This window comes from Protopterus annectens, chromosome 2.part1 (genome assembly GCF_019279795.1).
Source record: "Protopterus annectens isolate FY-2018-M chromosome 2.part1, PAN1.0, whole genome shotgun sequence".
Lineage (NCBI taxonomy): Eukaryota > Metazoa > Chordata > Ceratodontiformes > Protopteridae > Protopterus > Protopterus annectens.
This window is the reverse complement of record NC_056729.1, coordinates 629,099,191-629,126,907: the sequence shown is the minus strand read 5'-3', so window position 1 is coordinate 629,126,907 and position 27,717 is coordinate 629,099,191. Positions and strand designations below refer to the sequence as shown.

The 27,717-nt window shown below is 42.5% G+C and overlaps 1 protein-coding gene across 1 annotated transcript in view; it reads right to left on the bottom strand.

Moving 5' to 3' along the window:
• The window catches only part of LOC122794169 (protein FAM98B-like), a 524,785-nt gene that overhangs the window by 80,075 nt on the left and 416,993 nt on the right, over window positions 1–27,717 (bottom strand). The window contains exon 2 of the mRNA XM_044062372.1: window positions 9,134–9,296. Coding sequence (XP_043918307.1) covers window positions 9,134–9,296 — 163 coding nt within the window. The remainder of the gene's footprint in view (window positions 1–9,133; window positions 9,297–27,717) is intronic.

Below are 27,717 nucleotides of genomic sequence, written 5' to 3'. Positions count from 1 at the left end.
GTGTGTGTGTGTGTGTGTGTAAGGAACCCAAGCATTGGCATATGTACAGTATCCTTGGCAGAATAATAAACATATGTTAGCAATACTGCAATGGTGATCATATGAAGGATATCCTCTAAATATTATGGTATGAATCAATCTGCCTTCATGGTAGCTAGTCATGCAGGCAAGTGGAAGAATAAATGACAGCTGACTGCCTACAGAGTGGGACAGCTAGGTAAGGCCTCAGGGTCCAGACTGCAGTCCCTGTGAAAAGTGACAAGTGTAATTATTTTTGCCTTTGGTAGAGCATCTTTTCTATCAGTTCTCAAATACTCCTGTGTTACTCCCAGATCTGTGATACCCTTGTTACTGTTTAATATTCCTGTACATAACTGGTGTGGACTCTTGCATCTTTGAGAAAGGGTGCTGTGGAATCTGGATTTTATGCCAATAAGCTGCTGTTGCTCCCCATCTTCTCCAGATCTTACATAACAATTAGTCCAATAAAGTAGATCAATCATAGGCAGCCTAAAGAAAAAGACACCTTAGAATCATCAGTAGTCTACTGTAAGGAGCAGCCAGTCATAATAGTGGATATATATGCTGGTGCCTATTGCCCTAGGGGTACTATCCACTGAACTGTGTCAAACATATGAAAAGGCTGGTTATGAAAGATGCAGTTGCCACCTGTGAACAAAACTTGTTTATATCTTTATCTAGCAAATCTTCCAGTAATTGTACCATCTCACTTACCAACTATCACAGAAAAGATAGATATGACAAGTAAATTTACCACCCTCAAAGTAAAACTGAAAGACATGTAAACCTGCCTCCCAAACTTGTCCATACCTCTATAGTCTTTATTAGGAGAATGGAAAGTAGGTTCTGTTCAGGGGGTGCGTTTAAGTTGCCCAATGACAACACCATCTGGCACAGCAGTCTGTGCCATCAGTTTCATTCCTTAGGAGAATGAAGGTCCTTATTTGCCCTCCTCAGAACAGGTGCCATGACACTGCGTTCCACCCATGCAAATCTGACAACAGCCACAATCAACATCAGTACGGCAGACCATCCAACAGACAGAGAAAGGCCAAAAGGCCTCCTGAAGTATTATCTGAGGAGATATAGTAGGGGTCTGTGGACAATGCCCATTTTTGCCTCTTATTTCCAAAACCTCCCCAAACTGGAGGTCTTGGAGGAAAATGCTATGGAATCAACAAGCATCCCCATTAACCACATCTGGTATGGGGGACTCCAAAAGGGATTTCATGTGCCTCCCTCTTGTAAACCTGCTTCTTTGGGTGGAAAGGGATGAAAAGTTGAGGGAAAGAAGAGGAGGAGGAACCCAATCTACGTATAGATAATTGTGGTTTATCGGCAAGTGCCTTTCAAACTCGCTATACTGCTACTCAGAAGGTAATGCAGCTGAAAGAGCAAGGAAAGCATCTGTGGAAAAGGCTGATGCGGACATGGTGCAGTCACTGAGGGTGAAACATTCAGTACAGTCTGCAATATCAATTTTAAAAACGGGGCACAAGTCCGGACTACTCCAAGACCAAAATCCATCAAAGCCAATGATGAAAAGATTAGCATCAAGCTACACTACCAGAAGTCTACCTGAACAATGGGGCTAATGGAGCTAGTCAGAAACCTTCTGCATCAAAGGTCTCAAGAGCCAAATCAGCAGACAGTCAATGGACCAGTCTGACTTGACCCAAACTGCTGCAGACATGGAGATTCCCAAAGCCAAAATCAACCACACTAAAACCACTGACATTTATCATCAACATGGAGGGCAGAAAACCCAACAACCTGGTTCCAAAGCTGAGACGACATCTGACACTAACAATGACCTGTAGAATAGGGACCAGCCGTGATGGGACCTGCACTAAAACAGTAGCTGGTGAGGAAACGGTGATGAAACAAAGGGAATTAAAGAAGTTCATGCAACTTCCCTAGTACCAGAGTGGGAAAAGATGTGGCCAATTTCCCTTCTTGTAGTCTGTCAACTGTTACAAAAGGACTAAGGGAAGACAAACAACAGATGATGGCCCAGCTGGTAGACCATTTATAACTTCAACATCTTACAGACAGGATATACTATTATGTCTGTTTAACCCTGAAAAGGAGCTTCACTGACTGTAGCTGGCAACTTAATCAGTAAGAGCTGTAATGCCAAGTGATGTTGCATCCTCCAACCTGTACTTTTAGCTAAAAGAAGCAGAGAACCCATTTTTCAGATGATAATCCTGTCCTTCTCATGTTTTGGCTTTCTGACTCACTTCATTATTCCTATCCTTGTCTAATGTTGAAGAGTTGAGAGTCTTGACCTCATTCCTTGAGCCAAAAGTTTGAACTCCGAGATCAAAGCCCTCTCTGGAATAAATGCAGAGCTGCATTTTGAACTTCTTAAAATTAACTTTTCACCTGACCTGGACTGCTCCTCTTTAAATCAGACAATGCACAAGACATGTCTGCTTTAAGACTGACACCACAGTTAAAACACTTCTTCAAAGCTGTAAATTCAATTTTATTTAACAAAAAGTAGTAACCATCAAACACTACTAAAACCAGCTAAGCACATAGCAAACAGTTCTAAAAATGAATAGTCCATCAATACAGAAAGGAAGCTTACTGAAAACTCACCAATACATTCCAGCAAAAGACCAGAAATAAAACGTTGACAGCAAAGAAAGTACAGCTGTGTACACATACCATAACTGTAGATGTTAGAGTGTATTCACTGTTGCAGTCCTTACAAAATGGGTTATCCGGCTCTCTGTAGCCCACAGTCGGCCAGAATACCAAAGTCCTTGGTATACAACGTCGACTGCCTTCGGATCAGGCCTGACATCAGGTACAAAGGAAGGCAGCAGATGCCATTTCCTCAGTTTTTCATGCCTTAACTGCCAGGAGCCCCCCAAAAAAGGTTAGACCAGGAAAAGAAAAATCCAGCCTGTACCCTAGGAAAAAAGGGGGATGGAAGGGGGGAAACCAGGACTGCAACAGTGAATACACTCGAACATCTACATTTACAGTAAGTGTACACAAATGTACTATGTTCATCGTGTTTCACTGTTGCAGTCCTTACAAAATGGGTTGATTCCCAAAGCCCAGGAAAAAAACAACAGGGAGGAGGAACACCCACTGTTTAAGCATTGGTAAGTATGCCCTGCAATACTGCAGTGGCAAAACCAGCCCTGGACTTGGAAAACAAATGTAAATTGTAATGTTTAGTGAAGGTGTGGACAGAAGTCCAGGTAGCTGCTTCCAGGATGTCCCTGGTGGAAGACGATAAAAGGCTCTACTGCCATTAAGGCCTGCAGCTCAGAAACTCTTCTAGCTGAATAGCCAAGAGAAAGGCAGTTTTCCAAGAGAAAAATTTCAGGTCTGCTGAGGCAGCTGGTTCAAAAGGAGGCAGAGCAAGTTTCTCAAGTACAAAATTAAGATCCCAAGCAGGAGTAGGTGCCCTTCTGGGAAGCTTTAAATTGCTAGCTCCCCCGAGGAACTGCTTCATCAAGGGATGAGAGAAAATTGGATGCTCAAAGGAACAATGAGCAGAAATATAATGAATCTTGATGGAAGAAAAGGAAAGTCCACCATTAAGTAAGCCTGCCAGACAGTCAAGAATAAGAGGAAGAGTAGGTTGAAAAGGCATCCAAATGGAGAATCTTTTCCACTTATCTGCATATGCTTTCCTGGTGCTAGGCCTCCTGGCCTCACGAAGGACCTCAACCACCTGTTGGGAAAGGTTAATTATTAGCCAGGCTGACAAATGCAGAGTCTGAAGAGAAGTATTTTTCCCACCTCCTGAACCAAGAGATCTGGTATCAGGGGAAGATGCCAAGGCTGAGACTGGGAGAGACTGCAAAGTAGTGGATACCAATGTTGTCTGGGCCAGTCTGGAGTTATGATGATGGCGCTTGGTATTTCATCCCTTATCTTTAACAGCACTCTGGGAAGAAGAGGCAGAGGAGGGAATGCATAGATAGAGAGCTGTGTTGAGGGGAAGGACAGAGCATCCACTTTCCAAGCTTTGTTGTGATGCTCCCTGGTGCAAAAGGTTGGAAGAAGATGGTTTGTTGGAGATGAGAAGAGATCCACCTAGGGAGTGCCCCAATGCTGAATGATGCGATAGAAGATGGTCTTGTTTAGTTGCCACTCGTGAGGATCCAGGGACCTGCCTGCTCAACCAGTCTGCCAAGGTGTTGAGCCTTCCTGGAAGAAGATGAGCTATCAGATGAATGCCCATGGAAGCTGCTATGGACCATAGTAGCATGCTTTGTCTGCACCGGGGGTAAGAGCGAGTCCCTCCCTGCTTGTTGATGTACCACTTGATTGTGGTGTTCTGTCCTGTCCTAACCAGAAGAGTATCAAGAGAGAGATGATGCTTGAAAGCCATCAAGGCCTGCTGGACTGCCATCAATTCCTTCAGCTTTATGTGCAAATTGAACTGCTGAGAGTTCCAAGTCCCCTGAATTCATCTGCCCTCTAGATGTGCTCCCCAAGCGTAGTCCAAGGCATCTGTGGTGAGAGTCTGGCTGGTAGGCGGTGGACAGAAAGGCAGGCCTTTGTTCTGTGCACAGGCCGTCGCCCACCAAAGGAACTCCGTCTGCAGGCAGGGAATCAGAGGAAGTATCAAGTCTAAATCCCGAGTGTGCTGACACCAAAGGTTTTGAGGTACCATTCTATTTTCCTCATATGCAGTCTGGCATATGGAATCATCTGAATACATGAAGCCATGAATCCCAAGGCTTGCAGGAATTGCCTTGCAGAGACCTGGGTCATGCTTGCCAAATTTCTGAAGTAATTCGAAAGACCCATTTGTTTCTCTTGAGGAAGGCAAACCATCTGAGCGGCTGTGTTCAGGCTCGCTCCCAGGAATACAACCTCCCTGGTGGATACCAGTTTTGACTTCTTTTCGTTGATGGTGTAGCCCAAAGAGGTGAGAAGGTTCTTTACAAAGTCCAAATCCTTTGGAGGTTGGTCTGGAGAGTATGCCTGAATAAGACAATCGTCCAAGTAGGGGTAAATCTGAATGTTTTTTTGCCTGCAAAAAGCAATGACTGGAGCCAAGCATTTTGTAAAAACTCTGGGAGCAGTAGATAAGCCAAAGGGCAGTGCAGAGAACTGGAAGTGCCTGCTCCCCGCCCTGAAGCAAAGGAACTGCCTGCAGCTTTCCCTTATTGGGATGTGCAGATAAGCTTCCTTGAGATCCAAAGACACCAGCCAGGAATCCTTGGTCAGCATTGGCAGCAACTGCTGAAGAGTGTAGCATTTTGAATTTGGGAATCACCAGAAAAGTGTTCAGAATGGACAAATCCAGAACAGGGTGCCAGGTGCCCCCTTTTTTGGGAACAAGGAAAAGTCTTGAATAGAAACCCTGGCCTGCCTATAGTGCAGGAACAGGCTCTATTGCTCCCAGGTTTAGCAATAAAAGAAACTTGTTTTTCTGCTTCTGCCCTTTGGTTTGCAGGGATATCTGGGTATTCTTGGTGAACAGGGAAGGTGTGAAAGGAGAACTTGTAGCCTTGGGATGCTATTTTGAGCAGCCATTTATCATCTGTGATGGTGAACCAGACATCTGCAAAAATGGCTAACCTTCCCCCCAAAGGAAACCCTGGGCCCACAGAGGCAGGTAGGGGAAGGCTGGAGTCATTGGGAATGCTTGCTTTGGGAAGTTTGCTTAGAACTCCCCGATTCTGAAGAGGAAGCCTGCCAGAGCTTGGCCTTTTGAGGACTGGAAGTCTGTCCCCTAGAAGACCTGCAACCCCTAGGCCTAGTGTGACCCGGTTTACTAGGGTCAAGAAAAGTCCAATTCTTGGAAGGGTAATTTCTACTAAAACGAGGAGGCTGAACTTGCAGAAAGTCCTTGACAGTTTGCATAGATTTGGCCTTATCCTCCAACTTTTTCAACTCTTCTGCTTTGCTACCAAAAAGATTGTTCCTTGTGCAAAGGCACATCCAGCAATTTAGATTTGACAGGTTCAGAAAGGGGCTATTCCCTGAGCCAAGCATGCCTTCTAATAACAGAACCAGTGGCTGCTGCTCTGCAAGAAGCCTCAAGTGTCAATCACAATGTAGAGAATGTTTAGTGACAAGAGTGGCAGAATTCAATAAATCATGCATGTCCTTACTCTCCCATCAGGGAAGGAACACCAGCAATTCTAGCCTTTATAGCCTCCAAAGTATGCTGCTGATACTTAAGCATATGAAAAAGACAATTAACAGACCTAATTAGCCAGGGTAGAAGAGGTATAAACCTTTTTACCCCATCTATCCAAGGCCCTAGATTCTGTGTCAGAAGGAACAGGATTTTTGGCAACCATGGCTTTAACACCCTTAGGGCCCTGAGAAATAATCTCTGGATCAGCAGTAGGATTCTTGAAAAGGAACTCTAATACCTGTCAGGCTTTCTGGGAGCAGGAGGAACAGAATTAGAAGACAAAGAATTCTCCAAGAAAACAACTTCCAAAACCGGAGGGATAGCCAAAGGCTTATGCTGTGGCAAATGCAAGAATTCCCTAATCCGTTCCTTAGACTGAGGGTAGTCCTGACTTTCCCATTTGAAATGCTCCCTAAGAGTATTCAGAGCATCTTCAAAAGAAAAATCTTGTGGAGGCAGAAGGGATGGAGTCTTCTGCATCAGAATCCTCAAAACCAGAAAAAAGTTGAGAGTTTCCCTCTTCATCAGCAGAGTTGCTGGAAACCTCAGAGTCTGAGACAGACAAAACTTCTGGCGACATTTCCCTAGTTCTCTTAGGAGGTGGCGGAGATGCCTGTTGCTGAACATCCGTGGACTGCAGGGGCAAAGAAAGCGCCTCACTGACTACCGCTGGGCAGACAACCAACTTAATAGGGACGTTGCTGGCTAATTTGACCCCCAAGCCTGTCGCAGTCCTTATCCTTGCGCTTCTTAGGAACATCTGAAGTCGGGAGACCAGAAGACGCCATACCGACAAACCTAGGCCAAACTCCAAAATGCTTGAACAAGATCGTAGCTCTATGGCGTATGGTACGCGGGTTGAAAGAAGCACAGAGAGCACAGTCAGGGATGTCATGCTCAAGGCCCAAACAAGTAATACAACAGGAGTGAAAATCATGGTGCGGAATCTGTTTACCACAGGCAAGACAGTTATTAACTTTCTCTGACATTCGTTAAAGCAAGAAAAGAGGGTCCCCAATGGGGTACTTATCTGAGGATGTCTTCAACTAAGCAGTCTGAATACAAAAAGAAGGTACTCGGCCGACCGGCACTCATGCAAAACGCTTCTGCTTTGGGCACCGCAGCAAGAAAGACTGAGGAAATGGCGTTGGCTGCCTTCCTTTGTACCTGACATCAGGCCTAATCCGAAGGCAGCCGTCATATACCAAGGACTTTGGTATTCTGGCAGACTGTGGGCTACCCAGGAGCCAGATAACCCATTTTATAAGGACTGCAACAGTGAAACACGATGAACATCCAAGTAAACACAAACTAAGAAATACCACAGTCAACTTCATAGGGATAAAAAGCCAAGTGCTAAGGTGTGCTGAAAAAATGGAAAGACTTACAGGAAGGCAAAGCAATACTGCCTAAAAATGGTAAAATGGTGAAAAAATAGGCTGATCTGACCTGAATGACAGATCAGGCCATGAAAAAAGTGTCAGTGAAGAATGTTTAATACGTAAACCTTTGAAATCTAAACATTTTCCTCAACAATAAACTTTATAGAATGTACCCTGAACAATCTTTCTCTGATTATAGTATGACAAACAGCAAACAGAGATTTGTAGAGGAAACTAGCAGTCAGTGCATGATGGGGGAAACAGAAGGGGCCAGTAGCCTAGGAAAATTGTCAAAATGACTGGAAGCCTGTGGTTTCAGTCCTACTGGCTAATAAGGACAGATGTCCTCATCCCAGACTATTACTTAACTGTACCATCTTCATTTAACATTTTGTACTACATAAAACCAATTCCTTGTAATCATGTTTTCTGGCCAGGATATGACTGAAAAAGTTTATATGCCACATCTTCTCCAATTTAACAAAGGAACAAACACACTGCAAATTGAAGACAGACCATCCAAAACTACACCAGGAATGCCAAAATACATGCTACCCCATATATTTGTTGTAGTGTAATGAATTTAGCCTACCTAAACTTACATCAATTGGATCTGCACCTGTCTTTGTCCCTTTTCTACTCTTATTACTCTTTGTTCACAGCCTGCTGTCCAAGACTCCGTCTAGTCTACAACTGCTCACTTATTTGTCTCTTGTGGAAAACCGCATTCATTTGCAACTGTTCACTATTTACTAAATTTCATCTTAAAACAACGGGGTTAAACTCCTCAATCCAGGTTACCTTTTGTGGTTACAAATGACTGAGAATGAAAAGGGTCTCTGGACCAGCCTGTCTTACCATAACCTAATTAACAGAATTATGCTCTCTATGGCAACTATTCCCTTAAACACTTGTATCCTGAAACTGAAGCTCATTTGGCAAATAAAAAGCATCCTGAAACTGAAGCTCATTTGGCAAATAAAAAGCAAGTAGGATTAAGTGCTGTATGCAATACAAAAAACGTCATGGAGTGACGCAGCAGATGTTGCCTCATAGCACCAAGTTCTTCTGTTTTGGGTCCTGGCTGTGGTACCTTCTGTTCAGATTCCCTCCTCTGTGCACTGTTTTTTGCCAGAAGCTTCATTTCATTTCACATTACAAAGGCATGCTGTTAGGTGAAGTAAAAGACTTAAAAAAATGAAACTTCTAGTCATTATATGGGTGACTAAGTGAGAGAATGTATGCCATATGATAAAGGGGGCTGTCTGAGCAGGACTGGGTCTCTGCCATGCACCCACTGCTTGCCAGAAGGGCTCATGTTCCCTCAATAATCTTGAAATTAAATGAAACTGGTTTTGGCACATGAATGAAATAAAAAGTGATAAACTTTACTGAGGAAGTGACACATACAGTTTACATTTAAAGTCTTATCGGCTTTACTAACCTTCATATCAAACCCACCACTATACAAAACTGTCAAATCTACTGTGAAAATGAAGAACCAGATTCTAAAAGCGTGTTATCACTCACACCTCTAGACAATGACAGGCCCAAAGTGTGCCTTACTGATTGGAAAAAAAAAAACACCTCTCAGAAGCCTTACCTTATTGATTGGGCAGGCAGTCTTTTCTCGGTTGACTCCACTGCTAGTCTTTATAATCTTGGACAAATCTTCCCTGGCGGCAAGGAGATGGGCTAGTGTTATTGAAGACATTGAAGACAATGCATATCGTTTAGCTTGATAGGCTTTTGCGATAACATCTGTTTTACTCTAGAAAGGAAAGTATTCCAACAAAATCAGCTAACCAGTAGGAAAAAAAAAAAAAGATCCAGAACGTAATACTCTGTGCATATTGATTTGTGGCAAAAATATCTGAGAATGGGGGAAAGTATATCATAGATTACTAAATTTATAACACTACAGAAGTAATACATCAGTTAATTTTAAAACTATGTTTAAGATAATCTCTGTGTGCTTATTGTATGACAAAACTCAAGTCAATCAACAAGATGTCAATGCCAGGGCAGCTGCAACATTCCCTTAATCCTTTTTCCAAGTATAACATTTTCTCCTCTAAATGACCTTTTTTGTTGATGGTAGGGCAAAGGCAAACAAGACAATGACAGAAAGGCCTCCAAGAAAAAGGGGACAAGCAGCATGAGGAGAGAGAGGAAGGGGGTGGCCTACTGGGTTACTCTAACCAACATGAAGCAGCAGTGTCTACTTCAGACTGCCCTCCAGAAATCCCACCAGGCCCTTAACTTTTCCCATCACCTTCAGAACCTTATGACATAGTGCTACCTGGCCTCTTGCCTTCAGTTTTGACACACCAGAAGGGCTCTGTATGGGTCCTAAAAACAGTCTCCACATGTTACAATCACTACAAAACCAAGGGAAAGGGGTATTACTCCTGTGCTGAAGGACCAAACAAGATTAACAACATCAATTGACAGACATTCTGGCTTAAGAATTAGACAAAGGTTTTGCAAACCAGGAGTGAAAAGGTTTGCGCTCTAGACCATTCCTAGTTCTATGAAAATATGAATCTTGGAGATCTATTTTGGATCTGTTAAAGTAAAACAAGTTCTTAAAGGTCTGATGTTTGAATTGTGGACTTGAAAAGCCTGTTTAACAGCAACCGTTCAGTATTTTAACTACATTGCGTTGAGATCAGGTTTCTGCTTTTTGCAAGTTCTTAAAGGTATTAGAATTCAAGATGTGAACTTTTCAGGCATCTCTGCTATTGCAAACATCTAGTCTCCTGGTTTCCTAAGATCTCAAACATGTCTAAGTATTCTCATCTTCAAGGGGCAGAAGGTACTTCTGACTGGTTGGTTGGTGGGGGGCTATTTTCAGTCTACTTATTTAACATTTCATTTATCTACAGCCCCTAGAATGTTTACAAATTGCCTCTCTCCTGGGTAACACATTTCAGAACCCACATCCCTTCTTATTTGGACAATTACCTGATCCAAGATCATACACTAGAGGAGGTTGTGTAGAGGGTCCTACAGTATACTCTTCAGTGCTTCAAAAGTTCGGGACATTAACCACAACAGACAAAAAAAAAAATCATACCCGTGTCCTTCCCATGGAACTGCTTTCCTTGGGGCCCTCCTGGGTACCAGCCTGTGCACAGCTTCTTTTACAATGGAGAAGGAACACGGAGGGGTGAGGAAACAGTTAGTCACAGTCCCTGTGCTTCCAGGGCCTCATAGCATACATGTTCTTGATGTTTCCTCTAGTCAGACTATACATAAGAAAATGACAGCGGCTCCAAAGAAACACATGGACCTCGGAGGCTACTGTACTCATTCTACCTTGCATATAAATGGAACTAGATTTACTAGTTGGCAGGAAAGATTCAAGAAAACAAAGGGATGCCTTTCAGACCAATCATACCATGACCCCAGATATTTGCGCTCCTCAGGTTTGGTCTAAAACAACTGAATGTCAGGGTGCAGGCACACTGACATGTTAAGAAAGATCCCTGCATGTGAAAACATGAAGATAATCAGTCATACCACACCCTCCAAATGTGCAAATTCATCATTACCCTATCAGCCTTAATCTCTCCTCTATTGGCCCCTCCCTCCATCTTTCACACTTTCCAATACCTCCCCCTATACATTTTCTATTTGTATCTCCCCACCCCTTCAATATTTTTCTTTCTATCTTCCTTTTATTCACTTCTTTACTACCCTTCCCTTCTTACTGCTTACCCATCATGCTTCTCCTTCACGTAATGTCCTTTATTATTCTCTATCCTAACTTATTCTCTATCCTAACTTGCTACTTATCACACTAAACTTAACCTTCATCCTACAACTCATAACATCCTCTTACTTTAACAGACACATTTACCCCTACTCCTTTTTCCATTTCACCTATCCTCTTCTCCTGTACAGAGCACACTTCCCAAAATCATACTTCTTCCAAAAGCCACTACACATCTTAAATATAAATTGAAAATTATCTATCCTCTCCCCATTATATCATTCTTACTTCACTTTATAACACCCTTATACTTTCTGGAGACATTCACACTAACCATGGCCCTCAGAACTTTTGCTCTACTTTCACTAACACCACTCAAATTCCCCAGCAGGTTCCAAACCCTAAACTCAAACTACTAACATTTTATTCCATCAACATCCATAGTATACTCAACAAGACAGTTTCACTCCTGGATATCTTAATACTCCCCTGACAATCTCTCTCTCTCTCTCTCTCTGAAACCTGGCTAAAACCACACAACAAAGAATGTACTTCTCCCCCCGATTATAGCATCTTGCCAGGACACATAAAAAAGGTGGAGGCATTGCCATTATGTACTCTGACCTCCTATCCTTATTCCCTCTAGCCAACTCTCCCCCCTTATTTCTTCCTGCAGAACTAATCATAGCTAATTGTAAGATCAACAATCGCAAAACTATAACCATTGCTTCTATTTATATATCACCTGGTGACAACATACCTTTACTTGAACAGATTCTACACTGGATGGCTTACACAATTCCTAATGAAACTATCATAATAAGCGATGTTAATATAAACTGGCTTGCTCTCAACTCTGATGCTTCCTCCAATAGCATACAACTATATGGCTACACTTGGCTTATATCCTCTTCCACTTTTCTGCATAAACCTACAAATTCCACATCCATCCTGGACTGGATTCTAATCTCTCATACTAACCCTATCATAACCCGAATCCCTGCCAGACGATATCAGTGATCACTCCGCAAATTTGTGCCCAAAGATTCTCCACTCACCTCACTAGACCACATAAATTTACAGAATGCTGAAAATGAAATACCTTCAATCCTGACTCTTTCAATGACTATCTCTGCTATTAACTGGTCCTTCCTCTTTGACCTTTCTCTTGATAAAGCTGTTGCACAATTTAACTCCATCTTTTTAAACACTCAACTCTCTTGCCCTTTCCAGAACCATCAGTCAAATCTCAGTGCTCACCAAGACTACCTGATCTCTCATCTTTAACAGGGATTCGACATGGAAACTCTGGTTAAAAACCAAATATCTCACACATACTACCAAAAATATAGGGAACTATGTAATCTGACCAAAAAAACACAAACATAGATAAAAGAAATTTATGACACACACCTTAACCATACAATCTAGAAATCCCGAAAAATTCTAGCAAACTGTAAGCCAAATTCTTAACCCTGGGAAACCCTTTACACTTAATCACTGCCCTAATAAATCTCAAGAAACGGCTTCTATCTTTAATACTTATTTTACGGACACTATATGCAAACTTATGCCTACTTCCTACCCCACCAACCTCTCACCTTCTAGCATAAACCAAAAAAATAACTTCATTCTCTCCAAGTCCTATTCCCACCAACTATAAAAAGCTTCTTCAGAAACTTAAGTCATGCTCCCCTTCAGTAGATAACTTACCTTCGCAATTCCTAAAGATAGCTGCCAGTTCTATTGTACACCCCATATCCATTCTCATAAATCAATCTGTGACTATTGTTCCAACTCTCTGGAATAAATTTTACACCATACCTATTCACAAAGGTGGGAACTCTGTTGAACTATCTAATTACCACTCTATTGTCATATTTTCTCCTCTCTCAAAATCTCTCTCTTACCCAGCATGGCTTTTGCCCCTATCACAGCACCACCACTGCTCTTATCTCCTTTATTAACTCCACTCCCTTCCAGAGAAAATAAGCTAGTGTCCTGCTTCTACCTTGACCTCTCTAAAGCCTTTGAGACTGTCTCCTATTCCATCCTCCTCTCACTAACTCAACCTCTCCCCATAACTATTTCCTGATTTACTAGCTAACTTACTAACAGACAGCAAATTAAATGGCTCTCTGCTTTACCTCCCTCTCTCTATAAAATAAGGGTGCTCCACAAGGCTCCATTCTTTGCCCACTTTTCAACATATTTATTAACCAACTCCACACATCTTGTCCTCTGCTTTCTCTCGTTCAGTATGCAGATGACTACACTAGCATTACTTCTGCTAATAATCCCTCTGATGATCTTTCTCTTACCCAAACCTCCTTTAAACTAACTGAAACTTGGCTTAGAAATAATAACCTTATCCTTATCCTATTTCTTCCTAAATCTTTTAGTCACCTTAAATCTTCTTTCACTATCTCTTCCTTTAACACTATAATTTCTTCTGAACCTCAAACAAAGTTACTTGGCATAATTATTGATGACTAAAATTCAATTTCCATGTACAGAACTGTATAAAGAAAACTCATCAAAAGCTTGGCTTGCTGTATAGAAACCAAAGGTTCCTTACTCCCAACTCCACAATATCACTTGCTCAGGCTTTTCTTCTTCCTAACCCCCTGTACTGTTCTCCCAGTTCTTACTTACAGTCTTCTCTTCTATCTAAAGTTGAAACCACATATAACAAAGTTGCTAGATTTGCTGCTAACTTGCCCCCAAAATCTCATCACTGTTTTGCACTGTAGAAATCTTAAATGGTTTGAATTTCCTAACCAACTCGTATTCTCAACTTTTTTAATCCACTCTGTCATAAATAAACCATCCTTCTGCCCTAGCATATCCTCTCTTGTCTCCCTTGACAATCTATCACAGCCCCCCTTTGAAGTTCTGACCAACTTTTCTTAGACATTTACAAACCTAAAACATCACTAGGACAAAACCTTTATTCCTATCTTCATTCTCTCTCATGGAATAAGCTTTTACTCTAAGAAATATCTCCCATGCACACAAATTCAAAACAGCTCTCAGACATCATCAACTAAGCTCTAGGAGGTCTTTGTAACCATCCCACTTAAATTTTCTCCCCTTCCTCCTTCCTGCCCTTTCCTCCTTCCCCATTTTTTTCTTTTCCCATACCCTTTCTTTCCTCTCTGCCTCCTAACTCCCTTTACATCCTTGCCTCCTACCTCCCTTCACATCCTTTAAACTATTCTAACTTCCTGACCTTTTAAAAATCTCTCTACTACTCTACTTTTCACCCCTCTAATTTTCTGCTTTAATACTCTACATACTCATCTACATTTCCCTTTCATTTTTCCGTTTTTTATTTGTTCCAAGGCTTCCATGCACCTTGCTTCTGACCAAATATTCTTCTTTACCCTTCTCTAACTTGTCTTCCCCACTTTCTCTTACTTCTCTTCTTGTAAAATTACATACTACCTAATAACCTTTGTAATATATATACTTTTTTTGCAATCTGCATACAAAATTGTTATTCTGTACTCTGATCACTCTTCCTGTATGATTTTTTTGTAAGAATTGTTTTCTTTTTTCCTTTTCTCTTCTTGTATATAACTTGCAATTTGCTTTATAAACCTTTGCACTTATCACTTCTGCACCACATTTGTTTTACTTGTTATACTTGCTTGTTTAATCTATTTTTTTAATTTTGTACAATTCTTCATTTTGGAAATGGCTTTGGCTCAGACGGACTAACCCAGTTAACAAATGTCAAATAAATAAATAATGCTGGCAATTATTTATACTGGTGCCTGCGAGACAGAAGACGGTCACAGAAAACATCACACCACAAGTAATGTGGTACAAACAAATGGGGGTAGCCCACTCTTCTCATCTGTGCAGCTAACAATGCAAGTTTTGTAACAAGCACTGCAATGCAGTGCATCTGCAGGAATCCTACATCCTCAATCATGACAGCACCATGGCAGACCATGTAAGCAGCACCTCTGCAGATCCACACAGGTGGATATTGCACTAGGAGACATTTAAATAAATTACCTACTTGTGATGTATCCCACAGATAGACCTGTTTGCTACTCCAGACACCTGAGAAAAAGCTCCCAGGCCTGGATATATAGTGCAGTACAAGAGTCCTGTGATTCAGCCACTCCAGTGGCCAGAGGGAGGGGTGAGTGGTGCAATGCTTGCCCACACCTCCCAAAAGCAAACAAGGGATTTCCCTGGTGGGGACCAGAGAGACCTCCACTCTAGATATGTGCCAGACATCACTCCTGACATTTGTGACAGCTGGGTGCAGGACTACTGATTCTAGCTTTGACTTCCTCATTCAGACTTTCTCTCTCCTTAACCATACTTCTAAGACACCTGAAGCCATTAACCTGTTCCACTACTGTCCTTTCCATCTCACTTAAATTTTTTTCATTCCCCCATTTGCTGCGATGACCACCGTCTTTTCTGTACTCTGTTTCATACCATGCGCCATCACATTTTTGCCACACTGTCATCCATACATCAAGCTTTGTTGATCTGTCCCCTCTAGCCCATTTGTGGATGTAGTCCATCACCAGTAAGAACAGAACTGGAGCTCAGAGATGAACCCTAATGCACATCCACTCCTGCTAGAAATCCTTGTGAGCCCATTCACTGAATGGGTCCTTGTATACACCCCTAAACTAATTTTATCAATATTACTGGGACTTCAAACAATCGCAGGACTGCCCATATCAGTGTTCTTGGGATGTTCTCATATACTTTCGCTAAATCTAGGAATGCCAAGTTGAACTCTCATCGCCAGCTGCTACTTCGACTATCTGTCTCACTGCGAACCCTGGTTTGGTTGTCCAGCATCCTCATCCGAACTGGCCACCACCCACACAGCCTTATTCTACGTAATTGATCAATTATCCTTTGAAATGTGCAAGCAGCGTGACAGGGGTTTGACATCTCTATTGCCTGCAGTTGTGGATCTCCTTTGCTCTTGTACACTTGCACTTATTTGTATTTGTTATTAGGGGTAGAGAACTGATCTCATTGACCTTTTTCAGATTCAGCCCAGGAACAGTGTCTGGTTAAGTGACTTGCTCAGAGTCTCACAGTTAGGAGGCAGAGAGAATCAAACCTTGCACCACTAGACCCCAGGAATCAGATCCTTAATCTTCTAAGACAACTGCTAGAATACACTAGAACACCATCTCAGATGCTGCGTTTTTCTTCCTAGACTGCGAAGAGTACCCTGCTGAGCAGTTTCTTCCTTAATACAAACATCTTGATCATACCTGCTGCGACTTCCTTTCAGCCTATTGCTTTCCCAGATTTTTTTTTTTCCTTCGTGCACTTTGTACTTATTCTAGGTTGGGTTCTCATTCCTTTTTCATTGTAGGCTCTGTCTACAGCAGTACAGATTCTGTGGGGTCATCTCCACTTAGACGCTTCTTGAGGTACACCTTCCATCTGCATTTGATGTCCTTTGGACTGGTGAGAAAATCGTTGCTGATATTCCTTATGAAAGGCACTTGTAAACGTCATTCTTAACCTTCCTCTTGTTGCCTTGCAATGTGACAAACCTTCTTTGTGCCATCTGCAAAGTTGATTTTCAGAAACTGCTAGAGCTTCTCTGATGCTTTGTTCTTTGCCACTGCAAGTTTTTGGTAGCCAGCTAGTATTCCTTTTTAGCACAACCCATCTTTTCCACCTCCCACTTCTTCCTGCATTCAGTTTTTTGTTTCATAAATTCTTGAACTTCTGCATTCCACCACAAGTTTTCCTTACAGATCTTATTTCTATACCTAGATTAACCACATATCTATTCTATCAGTTTCACATTTGCTGTTTAGAGATGCTGCCATTCTTCTTTGGCTACAACTACTTTCTCTTATTCCCAAGGTATTACGGCAATGCACATCAACAAATGATGGTGTAGTAGTCTATCTCATAGATACCAGCTCTAATGTTCAATCCTGACCTCTGGTCACCCTGTATGGAATTTGCACATTCTCCTCATGTCTCTGTGGGGTCTGTCCCCACTCCCAAAACACAGTCATGGGGTTTCCCCCACAAAGACAAAAAGTTCCAGGTTCAAACCAAGGTATCTTAGCTGAACTTGAGAAGTTTGTCAATAGAATTCACTCAAAACAAAATGGCGTGGACAGCAGCACAGATTTTAGTTAGCTCTATAAGGGGAAGAATCATGTCGCTCACCTCCTTTAGGCATCAAATTATGCTCTGCAGTACCCTCTAGAAAGGAAAACAACATGCTAAGTTAGGGCTACCTGCTTGATTGTATGAAAATTGGTCTAGATAATATGGTCATGTCAACTAATGTCAAGAGAAGGGGTATGGGTACTTATAGGTTCATAGGTTAGTACTAAGCTAACTGCCCTGGCAAGCCGTTTTAAGCCTAGCCAATTATCCCTTGTGAGACTCAAACCCTGCACCTTGTGTTTGTAAGGCAAACACCTTAACCATTAGGCCACCCTCTCAACTTACTAATGTTAAATGAGCTGAGGACCAAGCCAGCTCCCCATAGTTCACCAAGACAGACAATCACAAAAATCACACACAAAAGTAGACAGCACACAACTCTGGTAGACTGTCTTAGTAAATAAAGGGCAACAAAGTCAAATCAAAGATAGTAAAGTCATCCCTTGCAAAATGGTCATCTCCAAACAAACCAGTGGTGGACACAATCACTGCAAGCAGTTGTCAGAGAACGCTCTAAGGCCAGCAGAGAGTAGGCTGAAGACCTAGAAGTTAACTGTAGTGAACTCACAGGAGTTAAAGGTCTGCCATCTCTGTAAAAAGCATCTAATTTAGAACCAGCACCATGGCACAGAGGTAAAAAGACCTACGTCCCAGGTTCAACAAAGGTTCAATTAGTAGCTATGGCATCTGATACACATCCAAAAGAGGATGGGTGCATGCCCATTCTGGGGCGGAAGTGTGTGCACACCTGTGTACATGAAGGGGGTGTTGCCTGTAAGAAAGGCAGGGCATTAGCAGTCTCACAGCAGAAGCAGGACGATACACCATATGCCCACTGCACATCCTTCTAAGACTGTGCATGTGTGCAATGAGGGAGGGAACAAGGGCATAAATAATCCTCCTCTGCAGCATAAGTGATGCTGTCTTGACGTACCCCACTTTCCTCACTGGCTGTGAAATGGGTCCGAGTCTGAGGGATGTTATTGTTTTTGGCAGATCCAGTGAAAGAGGAAGGGCACTTGAGTTCAGCTGATAGCTGCAAGGAGGGGGAAAAATAAAGCATCTAATTTATACTGCTTGGTGCATCACACTAATGCATAAAATCTGCAGACACTAACAAGAGATGCCTTTGCCAATAGATAACTGTGCTTCAGGTGTTAAGAATCTGAAGATTTCTTCAGCGGTGTGAAAGCATCTTACTTATCTTGGACTACAAGTTTACCATATGGGATTTTATGGTCATTGCAGTTCCAAACACAAACCTATGCATCTGAAACAAGAGAGTTTTAACAACAACCATTAGCAAAATTCAGAATTTACTCAGGTTGGTAATTGCTTTACCTTCAGTGAAGTTTTAAGGAAATCAGCCTTTATCGTTTTCATGCATAGCAGCCATAGTCTAATATCAAACCAGTTCAAAAATATTTCAGATCAGCTTCAAACTGATAAAGGCCTTTCCGGTATGAAACATCTGATATGTAAACCACTAAACAGGATAGGATGTCTTGTATATCAGTAGGGAACAGTTAATGTACACAGGAGACAATATGGAGCCATGGGCAAATCTTTAAAGCGCTCTCAGATTAACATGTGCAGAAGATGAGAACAAGGAGTCGCAGCATCACTTGGAAAGATCTTTTACTGAGGTACCTGGCAAACTAGGCCACAATCCTTAGATCACAGTTTAAAAGTGGTCAAAGAACTAAGTAATTACTGCAGAACTTGCCCTGTCAAAAGGCATTAAATGACAATAACAAAAAGACTTCCTTGTATAAAAAACAAACAAAAAATTTATATATATATATATATATATATATATATATATATATATATATATATACATATATATATATTTTTTTTTTATGAAACGCTGAGGTGCCAGCTCGATGCTCAACCTTCAACGAAGGCACGCCCATTTACGCACGCATGTCTTTCGAACACTACCCAACCACGGGGAGGACATGCAGACTCTATATATCTATAAATATGGGATCACTACGAAATACCAAATGCCCAAAATCCTGAAGCTGAAAACGAGACCAGATGACCACAACCTGGCATTACCGAAAAAACAGAAGCGCGAAATGCAAAATCCCGATGTTAAGGGATTTTATGTTACCGCTTCTGGTGTTGCAGTTCAGGTGTGTGTGTAAGTGTGTTTGTGAGGGGTGTAGTAAGTGTGTGTTGTGACTGTGGTGTGTGTATGAGGGACTGTAATGTGTGGGTGTGAGTTTGCCTTGTGTGGCTGTCTGTGTGATCTCGGAGTTAGAATAATAAAGTAGGAGGGGGAGTGGCCACCGCAGCCCCCCACATGGGGGGGGTGCAGGGGGGACTTGCCCCCCTGCCTATGTCTAGTGTAGGATGCATTGTTTGGCTGTGGGGGGGTGTGTGTATGTGCTGTTTGGTTTTATAACTTTCGTGATTTTGAATTTTGCGGTTTTAAATATTCGGTATTGTGGGGTTTCGGGCATGTGGTCTCGGTGTTTTAAGCTTCGGGATTTTGGGCATTCGGTATTTAGTAGTGATCCCATATTATATATATATATATATATATATATATATATATAGTGCAAAATCTTACCATAAAGTTCAGTTGTGTACACTTACCATAAATGTAGATGTTCAAGTATATTCACTGTTGCAGTCATTACATTTGGGTAATCAGCTGGCAGGTTGCCCTCAGTCGACCTGAATAACAAAGTCTTGGGTCCTGCGTTGGTTGCTGTCTCCTCTTCCATGACGTCAGGGGTATAAAAACATGCAGCAGACGCCACTTTATTCAGTTTTTCTTGCCCCAGATGTCAGGTGCCCCCCAAATGGGGAGCAAATATATATATATATAAAGATATATATATATATATATATATATATATATATATATATATATATAAAACAGAAATGTATGTAAATGCACTTTGAGCAACATAAACATTACCTTCATCTAAAAGCAAATACACCACAAAGGCTTTAGTATATAGTGAAGGAAATAAAAGGTACAGAAAAGGGAGATGGCGGGTGGGTAACCCAGACTTCAACAGTGAATACACTCTAACATCTACATTTATGGTAAGTGTACACAACTGTACTATGTTCATGTTTCACTGTTGCAGTTATTACATTTGGGTAGAATCCCAAAGCTACGGATGGGAGGATGGAACTAAACAGCATTAGGAGCAGCTATAAGACCCTGCAGAACTGCAGTGGCAAAGCCTGCCCTGGATTTGGAGAAGAAAGACAAATGATAATGCTTTGTGAAGGTATGAACAGAGCTCCAAGTAGCAGCCTCTAGAATGTCTTTGGTTGGAACCCCTCTGAGAAAGGCTGCTGAGGTAGAGGCAGCCCTGGTGGAATGTGACCTGATCCCCTTGAACACAGGTTTACCATGGTGCAAGTAGCAGAAATGAATGCAGTGGCTTATCCACTTAAATAGTCTGCTTTGATATAACCTTCCCCTCTGACCCTGCAGCAAATGTTACCAGTAGCTGCTCAGACTTTGAGATTTGGTCTTAAGTAGAATCTTAGTTGCCTGTGCAAGTCCAATGAATGCAGAATCCGCTCCTTGTTCTGCGGATTTGGGTAAGAAGTTGGCAGGTGAATTGTCTGGTTAAGAGCCACACTGGATACCACCTTGGGCATATAAAAGGATTGGTCCTGAGGGACACCCTTGTCTGGTAAAATGCAATAAAAGGCTCCACAGCCATGAGAGCCTGTAGTTCTGAAGCCCTTCTTGTTGAAGTGACTGCCAAGAGAAAAGCTGTTTTCCAAGATCGAAATTTTATATCCGCAGTAGCAGCTGGTTCAAAAGGAGGCAGGGTGAGTTTTTCCAGCACAAAATTGAAGTCCCATGCAGGAGTTGGTGATCTTCTGGGAGGCCTTAAATTTTTGGCCCCTCTAAGACACTGTTTAAGCAGATGATGAGAAAAGAGGGGAGGCTCTGTGTTGTAATGAGCCGAGATGGCAGAGGCATGGATTTTTACTGAAGAAAAAGATAGGCCCTTGTCAAGCATCTCAGTCAAATATTGTAAAATCTGAGGAATATTGGGTTTTGCTGTGTCTGTTCCTTATGCTTGGTTCCAAGCACAAAATCTCTTCCATTAATCAGCATAAGATTTTCTAGTACTAGGCTTTCTGGCTTCCAAGATGACATCCATTACAGATTTACTGAGAGGTGTTTGAATAATTAAATGATCAGCCATGCTGCAAGATTCAGAGTTTGGAGCAGTGTGTGCAGAATTTGATTGTTCTGCTGAGACAGTAGATGAGGTATTTTTGAGGCAAGTACCAAGGAGGACATTGAGACATGTTCCTTAGAAGTGAGTACCAGTGCTGGCGAGGCCAGTCCGGAGCAACTAGGATCATTTTTGTTTTTTCCTGTCTGACTTTTAGTAAGACCTTGGAGAGAAGAGGCAGAGGGGGAAGGCACAGACGGACAGATTTTTTCAACTGAAGGATAGGGCATCCATTTTCCATGCTTTTTTGTGATGAGTTCTTGTGCAGAATTTGTCCAACTGATATTTTGGGGAGAGGCAAATAGATCTATGTCTGGGCTCCCCATTTCTGCGTTAACATGCTGAAGATCTGTGGATCCAGTTTCCATTCGTGCGGGTCCATAAGATTTCTGCTTAGGTCGTCTGCCAGAGTATTTTGTTTTCCTGGCAGGAATTGAGCTTGAAGATGTATTTGGTAAAGTCAAAGCTGTGTTCCACAATGCCATGGCTAGTCTGCAAAGGGGATAGGAATGTGTACCCCCCTGCTTGTTTATGTACCACATAACCGTGGTGTTGTCCATCTTTATCAGTAGTTGTCCTGGATGAAGTAAGTCCTTGAAGGCTGTCATAGCATTCTGAACATCTTTCTGATTGATATGCAGATGCATTTGTTTTGGGCTCCATTTGCCCTGAATGCATCTCCCCCCGCCAGGTGGGCCCCTCAAGCTTACTCTGATGTGTCTGTAGTTGGGGTTTGTTGGATAAATCTAGCACAAAACCGACAGCAAGGCACGTTATGATCTGGGCCGAGGCAGGGAATGCAGTACAAATGAAAATCCTTATGAGGTATTTGCTTCCCACAAGTAATGCAATTAACTTTTACTGACATCGGTAAGGAGTAAGAAAACGTTTCCCAAACGGGGTACTTAGCTTTAGTCTGAAGACTTCGGTTCTGAAACTCGAACGCGAAAATTTCAGGAGTCGGCCAACCGGCACTCGCAAACTGCTTCTGCTTCGGGCACCGCGTGCCAAGAAAGACTGAATAAAATGGCGTCGGCTGCATGTTTTACACCCCTGATGACCTGACGTCATGGAAGAGGAGACAGCAACCGACGCAGGACCCAAGACTTTGTTATTCAGGGCAACCTGCCAGCAGATTACCCAAATGTTGTAGATGGTGTAGAGGTATGTTGCTATGATTTCTGTTCCCAGGGTCCTGAGTTATAGACTAGGGAGTGATTACTTTAACCTATGAACCTATATTGGATGGGAGATGGGAAATTCACCCCGGGGATCATGTCAGTCACCCTGCTAGACAGGAGCCCGGAGAAGTAAATATTGAGGGAAGAAATATCCAGGGAATTGTTATGGCTAGGCTTGCATAGGCCCTAGGGCCGATAGCCTAGTACCAACCTATGAACCTAATGTAATGACTGCAACAGTGAAACACGAAGAACATCAGTAGATGCCTTTTCCTTCACTGTTGCGTTAACTTTAACCTATGGGATTCCCTGCCATGGATGCCCAAAGTCAGCCAGCATACCAAACCCTTCTGCGGCTTTTAGGTACACCAAATGTCACACACATGCTCCTCACGTAACATAGGAGCATAAAGGTGATGCCCGGACACTCAGAACAGATTGCCCCACCAACCCACTGGAACACCAGTCTAAGGAAACCCAGGAGGTATCCAGTACATCAAGGAAGGAAAAGGACTGGGGGGGAAGGAGGGAAGAAGTGAATACTGCAACAGTGAAGGAAAGGACGTCTACCGCTATGGTAAGATTTTGCACAACTGTACTATGTCCTTTCCTTCACTGCTGCAGTATTTCTAAATTTATGGGAGAGTGAAAGCTCAATAAGAAACTTGGGAAGAGGAAGGAGCAGTAGAGCCCTCTAAGAAACCATGAAGAATGTTCCTAGCAAAACCAGCTCTAGCTCTGGAGTCGCCATCTAACTTGTAGTGCTTGGTAAAAGTATGTACAGAAGTCCAGGTAGCTGCTTCAAGAATAGAATTAATATCCAAGCCTTTGAGAAACGCACCAGAAGCCACAGCTCTAGTAGAATGAGCCTTTGCAGAATAAGGAAGGCTCTTTACCATGAAAAAGTATAACAAAAAGAAATAACCTTTGAAATCCAAGAAATAGGTTAGATATAGCTAATCCTAGAGACCTAGAATGAAAAAAAAAAAAAAACTGATCAGACTTTCTAACCCACTTAGGCTTATCCAAATAAAATCTGAGTTGTCTATGCACATTCAAAGTATGCAGCATCCTCTCACTGGCAGACTGCAGAGAGGGGAAAAAGAAGGCAAATGAATAGACTGATTGACAACTCATTAACCACCTTGGGCATAAAGGGAAGATTAGTATGCAATGACACAACGTCCTTATGAAACATCAAAAAAAGGAGGACAAGCCATAATGGCTTGCAACTCAGACACCTATCTGGCAGAAATAACAGCTAACAAAAGAAAGTACAGTTGTGTGCACTTACCACAAATGTAGATGTTAGAGTGTATTCACTGTTGCAGTCATTACACTTGGGTAATCTGCTGGCAGGTTACCCTCAGTTGGCCTGATTAGCAAAGTCTTGGGCCCTGCGTCAGTTGCTGTCCCTTCTTCCATGATGTCAGGTCGTCAGGGGTATAAAATATGGAGCCAATGTCATTACCTCAGTTTTTTTTGCCCCAGATGTCTGGTGCCCCCCGAATGGGGAGCAAAATATAATGTTAAATTATAGCAATATACCTCCAATCAAAATCAAATACACCAAAAAGGCTTTTAAGCATAGGAACAGAAAGTAGAGGTATAGTCAGAGAAAAAACAGGGGGCAGGAGGGTGGGTAACCAGGACTGCAACAGTGAATGCACTTGAACATCTACATTTATGGTAAGTGTACACAACTGTACTATGTTCTTTGTGTTTCACTGCTGCAATCATTACATTTGGGTAGATTCCCAAAGCCATTATTGGGAGGATGGATTTATACAGCATTAGGACCAGTTATAAGGCCCTGCAAAAAAGCAGTGGCAAAACCAGCTCTGGATTTATAGAAAATTGGTAAATGGTAATGCTTGGTGAAAGTATGAACTGAACTCCAGGTAGCAGCTTCTATAATATCCCTGGTAGGAACACCTTTGAGAAAGGCTGTAGATGTAGATGTAGCCCTGGTGGAATGAGATCTGATCCCCTGGGGGATAGGCTTTCCGTGATGCTTGTAGCAGAAATGAATGCAATGGCTTACCCATTTAGAACTGGTTTGTTCTGAAATAGCCTTTCCCTCTGCCCCTGTAGCAAATGCCACTAACAGTTCAGATTTTCTTTGAATTTTAGTTCTGTCCAAGTAAAATCTCAGTTGTCTGTGCACATCCAATGAATGCAGAATCCATTCCCCTTTGTTCTGTGGATTGGGAAAGAAAGTTGGCAAATGAATGGACTGATTAAGAGCCACACTGGATACCACCTTGGGCATGAAGGATGGACTGGTCTTGAGTGACACCCTGTCCGCATGAAAAATGATGAAAGGCTCCACTGCTACAAGGGCCTGTAACTCAGATATCCTTCTAGCTGAAGTAATTGCCAGAAGGAAGGCTGTTTTCCAAGAAAGAAATTTTAATTCTGCAGTAGCAGCTGGCTTGAAAGGAGGCAGAGTGAATATTTCCAATATAAAGTTAAGGTCCCAGGCAGGGGATGGAGCTCTCCTTGGTGGTCTCAAATTCTTGGCGCCTCTGAGGTACTGCTTGAGCAGAAGATGAGAGAAGAGGGGAGTTCTGTGTTACAATGAGCTGAAAAGGCTGAGGCGTGGATTTTAATTGAGGAAAAAGACAGGCCCTTGTGAAGCATCTCAGTAAATTGGGGGCTGCTGTGCTCATTCTGACATCGATTCCAAGCACAGAATCTTTTCCATTTGTCAGCATAAGATTTTCTAGTACTAGGTCTTCTCGCCTCCAATATGACATCCATCACAGGTTTGCTGAGGGATGTTAAGGGAGAATTTAAGTGATTAGCCAAGCTGCAAGGTTCAATGTAGGGAGCTGAGGGTGCAGAATCTGGTTCTCCTGCTGAAACAGTAAGGAAGTTGTCTGGGGCAGGTGCCATGGGGATGTTAGAGAGACACTGCACAAGAGCGGGTACCAGTGTTGGCGTGGCCAGTCTGGAGCAATCAAAATCATCTTTGGTCTGTCCTGTTTGACTTTTAGCAGAACTTTGGAGAGCAGAGGCAGAGGGGGAAAGGCGTAGATTGATAGGTTTTTCCAGCTGAAGGACAGAGCATCCACTTTCCAGGCTTTTTGTGCAGAGTTCTTGTGCAAAACGTGTCCAACTGGTAGCTCTGGGGGGAGGCAAATAGATCTATGTCTGGGCTCTCCCATTTGCTTGTCAACATGTTGAAAATCTGTGGTTCCAGTTTCCGCTCATGTGAGTCCATGAGATTTCTGCTTATATTGTCTGCCAGAATATTCAGCTTGCCGGGCAGGAATTGAGCTTATAGTTGTACTTGGTAGCTCAAGGCTGTGTTCCACAATGCCATGGCTAGTCTGCAGGGAGAGGGGGGGTAGGAATGTGTACCCCCTGCTGGTTTATGTACCACATAACTGGTGTTGTCCGTCTTTACCATTAGTTGTCCTGGATGAAGGTAGTCCTTGAAGGCCAGCAGAGCATTCTGTACAGCTAGCATTTCTTTTTGATTTGATATGTAGGTGCATTTGATTTGGGCTCCATTTGCCCTGAATGCACTTCCCTGCCAGATGAGGCCCCCATGCATAATCTGATGCATCTGTAGTCAGGGTTTGGGCAGCAGTGGGTGGTGTGAATGGCAGTCCCTTGTTTTGGTGGCAGGCCTCTGCCCACCATAGGAACTCTAGGCGTAGACAAGGTATGATAGGAATCATTGTTTCCAGGATGTGACAATGTTGACTCCATAAACTTTCTAAGCACCACTGAAGTTTCCTCATATACAGTCTTGCATATGGAATTAGAAAAATGCAGGAGGCAGTGAACCCCAAGGCTTGCAGTATTTGTCTTGCAGATAGCAGGGTTTTTGTGGCCACCTATTTGAAGCAAGTCACCAAATGAATTTGCTTTTCTGGCGCGAGGAAAGCCATCTGGGCAGTTGTATTCAAGCTTGCACCCAGGAATGTAATTTTTTTGAGAGGGTACCAGTTGTGATTACTTTTCGTTTATGGTGTACCCTAGAAAAGTTAGAACCCTTTTTACAAATGCTAGATGTTTTAAAAGTATGGCCTGGTTTTCTGCCTGAATTAGACAATCGTGCAGGTATGAATATATTTGAATATTTCTTTGCCTGCAAAATGCAATTATTGGAGCCAGGCAATTTGTGAATACCCTGGGTGCAGCAGACAAAGCCAAAGGGCAGTGCAGAGAACTAATAATGCAAGTAGCCTGCTTTGAAGCATAGGTATCTTCTGCAAGATTCTCTGATTGGGATATGCAGCCAAGCTTCTTTTAAATCTAGAGTTGCCAACCAGGCATCCTTGCCTAGTACAGGAAGCAAGTGGTGAAGAGTCAGCATCTTGAATTTTGAAATGTCCAGAAAGGTGTTCAGAGTAAATGGGCCCAGTATTGGACGCCATGATTTGTCTTTTCTGGGTACCAGGAAAAGTCTGGAATAGAAACCTTGTCCCTTTTCTTCTTCTGGTACTGGATGAATAGCCCCCATGTTTAAGAGGGAAAGTACTTGTTTCTGAGCCTCTGCCCACTGATTTGGGGGCAGGTCTGGCCACCCGTTTGGTGTTGGCAATATGTGTGGAAATGAAATCTGTATCCCTGGGACACTATTTAAAACCCATTTATCCTGGGTTATGAGTTGCCAGTTTTTTGCACGAAGAGCAATTTTTCCCACCAAAGGGGCGGCTGAGAGGCAAGTGCTAAGTAATTTTAAAGGAAAGCTACTGATACTGTTTACCATAGGGTAGTGTCTTGTTATTTCCAGATTTAGAAGTGGAAGCACCCCATTGCTTAGTTCTGAGAGTCTCTTGGGACTAAAACCTGGTGCTTTTGGTGTGTCTGGGTTTGGCTTGAGTGGATCTGGAAGGAGCTGGAAAGGACCAGT